Source organism: Salmo salar, chromosome 07, assembly GCF_965601325.2.
Source record: "Salmo salar chromosome 07, fSalSal1, whole genome shotgun sequence".
Lineage (NCBI taxonomy): Eukaryota > Metazoa > Chordata > Actinopteri > Salmoniformes > Salmonidae > Salmo > Salmo salar.
In genome coordinates this window covers 2210001-2217500 of record NC_138297.1, presented here as the reverse complement: position 1 = coordinate 2217500, position 7500 = coordinate 2210001, and the positions used below count along the sequence as shown (strand labels likewise).

The following is a 7500-nucleotide window of genomic DNA, read 5'->3' as shown; positions in this document are numbered from 1 at the left end:
TACTGACTGAGGGGGTATATATTTATACTGACTGAGGGAGTATATATTTATACTGACTGAGGGGGTATATATTTATACTGACTGAGGGGTATTTATTTATACTGACTGAGGGGGTATATATTTATACTGACTGAGGGGTATTTATTTATACTGACTGAGGGGGTATATATTTATACTGACTGAGGGAGTATATATTTATACTGACTGAGGGGGTATATATTTATACTGACTGAGGGGTATTTATTTATACTGACTGAGGGGGTATATATTTATACTGACTGAGGGAGTATATATTTATACTGACTGAGGGGGTATATATTTATACTGACTGAGGGGTATTTATTTATTCTGACTGAGGGGGTATATATTTATACTGACTGAGGGAGTATATATTTATACTGACTGAGGGGGTATATATTTATACTGACTGAGGGGTATTTATTTATACTGACTGAGGGGGTATATATTTATACTGACTGAGGGGGTTTATATTTATACTGAATGAGGGGGTATATATTTATACTGACTGAGGGGGTATATATTTATACTGACTGACGGGGTATTTATTTACCTTGTTCTGACTGAGGGGGTATATATTTATACTGACTGAGGGGGTATTTATTTATACTGACTGAGGGGGTATATATTTATACTGACTGAGGGGGTATATATTTATACTGACTGAGGGGGTATATATTTATACTGACTGAGGGGGTATATATTTATACTGACTGAGGGGGTATATATTTACCTTGTTCTGACTGAGGGGGTATATATTTATACTGACTGAGGGGGTATATATTTACCTTGTTCTGACTGAGGGGGTATATATTTATACTGACTGAGGGGGTATTTATTTATACTGACTGAGGGGGTATATATTTACCTTGTTCTGACTGAGGGGGTATATATTTATACTGACTGAGGGGGTATATATTTATACTGACTGAGGGGGTATATATTTATACTGACTGAGGGGTATTTATTTATACTGACTGAGGGGGTATATATTTATACTGACTGAGGGGGTATATATTTATACTGACTGAGGGGGTATATATTTATACTGACTGAGGGGGTATTTATTTATACTGACTGAGGGGGTATATATTTATACTGACTGAGGGGGTATATATTCTGACTGAGGGGGTATATATTTATACTGACTGAGGGGGTATATATTTATACTGAGGGGGTATATATTTACCTTGTTCTGACTGAGGGGGTATATATTTATACTGACTGAGGGGGTATTTATTTATACTGACTGAGGGGGTATATATTTACCTTGTTCTGACTGAGGGGGTATATATTTATACTGACTGAGGGGGTATATATTTATACTGACTGAGGGGGTATATATTTATACTGACTGAGGGGGTATATATTTATACTGACTGAGGGGGTATATATTTATACTGACTGAGGGGGTATTTATTTATACTGACTGAGAGGGTATATATTTATACTGACTGAGGGGGTATATATTTACCTTGTTCTGACTGAGGGGGTATATATTTATACTGACTGAGGGGGTATTTATTTATACTGACTGAGGGGGTATATATTTATACTGACTGAGGGCGTATATATTTACCTTGTTCTGACTGAGGGGGTATATATTTATACTGACTGAGGGGGTGTATATTTACCTTGTTCTGACTGAGGGGGTATATATTTATACTGACTGAGGGGGTATATATTTACCTTGTTCTGACTGAGGGGGTATATATTTATACTGACTGAGGGGGTATATATTTATACTGACTGAGGGGGTATATATTTATACTGACTGAGGGGGTATATATTTATACTGACTGAGGGGGTATATATTTATACTGACTGAGGGGGTATATATTTATACTGATTGAGGGGGTATATATTTATACTGACTGAGGGGGTATATATTTATACTGATTGAGGGGGTATATATTTATACTGACTGAGGGGGTATATATTTATACTGACTGAGGGGGTATATATTTATACTGACTGAGGGGGTATATATTTATACTGACTGAGGGGTTATTTATTTATACTGACTGAGGGGGTATATATTTATACTGACTGATGGGGTTTATATTTATACTGACTGAGGGGGTATATATTTATACTGACTGAGGGGGTATATATTTATACTGACTGACGGGGTATTTATTTACCTTGTTCTGACTGAGGGGGTATATATTTATACTGACTGAGGGGGTATATATTTATACTGACTGAGGGGGTATATATTTATACTGACTGAGGGGGTATATATTTATACTGACTGAGGGGTATATATTTATACTGACTGAGGGGGTATATATTTACCTTGTTCTGACTGAGGGGGTATATATTTATACTGACTGAGGGGGTATTTATTTATACTGACTGAGGGGGTATATATTTACCTTGTTCTGACTGAGGGGGTATATATTTATACTGACTGAGGGGGTATATATTTATACTGACTGAGGGGGCATATATTTATACTGACTGAGGGGTATTTATTTATACTGACTGAGGGGGTATATATTTATACTGACTGAGGGGGTATATATTTATACTGACTGAGGGGGTATATATTTATACTGACTGAGGGGGTATTTATTTATACTGACTGAGGGGGTATATATTTATACTGACTGAGGGGGTATATATTTATACTGACTGAGGGGGTATATATTCTGACTGAGGGGGTATATATTTATACTGACTGAGGGGGTATATATTTACCTTGTTCTGACTGAGGGGGTATATATTTATACTGACTGAGGGGGTATTTATTTATACTGACTGAGGGGGTATATATTTACCTTGTTCTGACTGAGGGGGTATATATTTATACTGACTGAGGGGGTATATATTTATACTGACTGAGGGGGTATATATTTATACTGACTGAGGGGGTATATATTTATACTGACTGAGGGGGTATTTATTTATACTGACTGAGGGGGTATATATTTATACTGACTGAGGGGGTATATATTTATACTGACTGAGGGGGTATATATTTATACTGACTGAGGGGGTATATATTTATACTGACTGAGGGGGTATTTATTTATACTGACTGAGAGGGTATATATTTATACTGACTGAGGGGGTATATATTTACCTTGTTCTGACTGAGGGGGTATATATTTATACTGACTGAGGGGGTATATATTTACCTTGTTCTGACTGAGGGGGTATATATTTATACTGACTGAGGGGGTATATATTTACCTTGTTCTGACTGAGGGGGTATATATTTATACTGACTGAGGGGGTATATATTTATACTGACTGAGGGGGTATTTATTTATACTGACTGAGGGGGTATATATTTATACTGACTGAGGGGGTATATATTTATACTGACTGAGGGGGTATATATTTATACTGACTGAGTGGGTATATATTTATACTGATTGAGGGGGTATATATTTATACTGACTGAGGGGGTATATATTTATACTGATTGAGGGGGTATATATTTATACTGACTGAGGGGGTATATATTTATACTGACTGAGGGGGTATATATTTATACTGACTGAGGGGGTATATATTTATACTGACTGAGGGGGTATTTATTTATACTGACTGAGGGGGTATATATTTATACTGACTGATGGGGTTTATATTTATACTGACTGAGGGGGTATATATTTATACTGACTGAGGGGGTATATATTTATACTGACTGAGGGGGTATATATTTATACTGACTGAGGGGGTATATATTTATACTGACTGAGGGGGTATATATTTATACTGACTGAGGGGGTATATATTTATACTGAGTGAGGGGATATTTATTTATACTGACTGAGGGGGTATATATTTATACTGACTGAGGGGGTATATATTCTGACTGAGGGGGTATATATTTACCTTGTACTGACTGAGGGGGTATATATTCTGACTGAGGGGGTATATATTTACCTTGTACTGACTGAGGGGGTATATATTTACCTTGTTCTGACTGAGGGGGTATATATTCTGACTGAGGGGGTATATATTCTGACTGAGGGGGTATATATTTACCTTGTACTGACTGAGGGGGTATATATTCTGACTGAGGGGGTATATATTTACCTTGTTCTGACTGAGGGGGTATATATTCTGACTGAGGTGGTATATATTCTGACTGAGGGGTATATATTTACCTTGTACTGACTGAGGGGGTATATATTCTGACTGAGGGGGTATATATTTACCTTGTACTGACTGAGCGGGTATTTCTCCAGCAGGTATTCATCACATCCACAGACCTTCAGGATGTACTGCCCCTGGTATTCCTGGACACACAGCCTCAGCTGCTGAGCCGACAGGTGCATAGACCTGTGGGGGTTGGGGCGTTATTCACTAGCACCATCACCTACTGTATAGACCTGTGGGGGTTGGGGGCGTTATTCACTAGCACCATCACCTACTGTATAGACCTGTGGGGGTTGGGGGCGTTATTCACTAGCACCATCACCTACTGTATAGACCTGTGGGGGTTGGGGGCGTTATTCACTAGCACCATCACCTACTGTAAGCCTCTCTCCTGTTACTGTAGTGTGAGGCGGCTTGACACACACACACACACACACACACACACACACACACACACACACACACACACACACACACACACACACACACACACACACACACACACACACACCCACCTCGTCTTCTTCCTAATGGCCTCTGCTATAAGCTGTTCGGGCAGACTGTCGTGGCTGATCTTCAGGGTGTATTTCTGTTTAGAGTTGGACGGCGAGACGATCACCCAGATGGTCACTATCAGACGACCTGGAGGTGGGAGTTTTGGGCGGAGTAACTACTGTAAATACTGTAACTACTGTAACTACTGTAAATACTGTAACTACTGTAAATACTGTAACTACTGTAAATACTGTAACTACTGTAAATACTGTAAATACTGTAACTACTGTAAATACTGTAACTACTGTAAATACTGTAACTACTGTAACTACTGTAAATACTGTAACTACTGTAAATACTGTAACTACTGTAACTACTGTAACTACTGTAACTACTGTAACTACTGTAACTACTGTAAATACTGTAACTACTGTAACTACTGTAACTACTGTAAATACTGTAAATACTGTAACTACTGTAACTACTGTAACTACTGTAACTACTGTAACTACACTAAATACTGTAAATACTGTAACTACTGTAAATACTGTAACTACTGTAAATACTGTAACTACTGTAACTACTGTAACTACTGTAAATACTGTAACTACTGTAACTACTGTAAATACTGTAACTACTGTAACTACTGTAAATACTGTAACTACTGTAAATACTGTAAATACTGTAACTACTGTAACTACTGTAACTACTGTAACTACTGTAACTATTGTAAATACTGTAAATACTGTAAATACTAAATATGATAATAAACAAATATCCTTTTTTCACACTGACACGCACGTGCGCACGCACGCACACGCACACACACACTAATACTACACTATACTACAGTGTAGTATAATATAATACAGCGTATAGTATAGTGTAGTATAATATAGTATAGTGTAATGATAGTATAATATAGTATAGTGTAATGATAGTATAATATAGTGTAGTATAATATAGTATAGTGTACTGATAGTATAATATAGTGTAGTATAATATAGTATAGTGTAATGATAGTATAATATAGTGTAGTATAATATAGTATAGTGTAATGATAGTATAATATAGTGTAGTATAATATAGTATAGTGTACTGATAGTATAATATAGTGTAGTATAATATAGTATAGTGTAATGATAGTATAATATAGTGTAGTATAATATAGTATAGTGTAATGATAGTATAATATAGTATAGTATAATATAGTATAGTGTAATGATAGTATAATATAGTGTAGTATAATATAGTATAGTGTAATGATAGTATAATATAGTGTAGTATAATATAGTATAGTGTAATGATAGTATAATATAGTGTAGTATAATATAGTATAGTGTAATGATGGTATAATATAGTGTAGTATAATATAGTATAGTGTAATGATAGTATAATATAGTGTAGTATAATATAGTATAGTGTAATGATAGTATAACATAGTATAGTATAATATAGTATAGTGTAATGATAGTATAATATAGTGTAGTATAATATAGTATAGTGTAATGATAGTATAATATAGTGTCGTTATAGTATAGTGTGGTATAGTATAGCTGTGGTGTAGTATAGTGTAAATATAGTATAATATAGTGTAGTATAATATAGTATAGTGTAATGATAGTATAATATAGTGCAGTATAATATAGTATATTGTAATGATAGTATAATATAGTGTAGTATAATATAGTATAGTGTAATGATAGTATAATATAGTGTAGTTATAGTACAGTGTGGTATAGTTATAGTGTAGTTATAGTATAGTGTATAGCAGTAATAACAGCACTAATATAGTGTAGTTATAGTGTAGTATAATATAGTATAATATAGTGTATAGCAGTAATAACAGCACTAATATAGTGTAGTTATAGTGTAGTATAATATAGTATAATATAGTATAATATAGTATAGTGTATAGCAGTAATAACAGTACTAATATAGTGTAGTTATAGTGTAGTATAATATAGTGTAGTTATAGTGTAGTATAATATAGTGTAGTTATAGTGTAGTATAATATAGCAGTAATAACAGCACTAATATAGTGTAGTTATAGTGTAGTATAATATAGCAGTAATAACAGCACTAATATAGTGTAGTTATAGTGTAGTATAATATAGCAGTAATAACAGCACTAATATAGTGTAGTTATAGTGTAGTATAATATAGCAGTAATAACAGCACTAATATAGTGTAGTTATAGTGTAGTATAATATAGTGTAGTTATAGTGTAGTATAATATAGTATAGTGTATAGCAGTAATAACAGCACTAATATAGTGTAGTTATAGTGTAGTATAATATAGTGTAGTTATAGTGTAGTATAATATAGTATAGTGTATAGCAGTAATAACAGCACTAATATAGTGTAGTTATAGTGTAGTATAATATAGTGTAGTTATAGTGTAGTATAATATAGTATAATATAGTATAGTGTATAGCAGTAATAACAGCACTAATATAGTGTAGTTATAGTGTAGTATAATATAGTATAATATAGTATAGTGTATAGCAGTAATAACAGCACTAATATAGTGTAGTTATAGTGTAGTATAATATAGTATAATATAGTATAGTGTATAGCAGTAATAACAGCACTAATATAGTGTAGTTATAGTGTAGTATAATATAGTATAATATAGTATAGTGTATAGCAGTAATAACAGCACTAATATAGTGTAGTTATAGTGTAGTATAATATAGTATAATATAGTATAGTGTATAGCAGTAATAACAGCACTAATATAGTGTAGTTATAGTGTAGTATAATATAGTATAATATAGTATAGTGTATAGCAGTAATAACAGCACTAATATAGTGTAGTTATAGTGTAGTATAATATAGTATAATATAGTATAGTATAGTGTATAGCAG

At 33.7% G+C, this 7500-nt stretch overlaps 1 protein-coding gene across 1 annotated transcript in view; it reads right to left on the bottom strand.

The window, feature by feature from the left end:
• LOC106594877 (phosphatidylinositol 4,5-bisphosphate 3-kinase catalytic subunit alpha isoform) overlaps positions 1-7500 on the bottom strand; it is a 120458-nt gene that overhangs the window by 87107 nt on the left and 25851 nt on the right. Inside the window, exons 5-6 of the mRNA XM_082977293.1 lie at positions 4650-4776; positions 4194-4317 (exon numbers count right to left, since the gene is read on the bottom strand). Coding sequence (XP_082833419.1) covers positions 4194-4317; positions 4650-4776 — 251 coding nt within the window. The remainder of the gene's footprint in view (positions 1-4193; positions 4318-4649; positions 4777-7500) is intronic.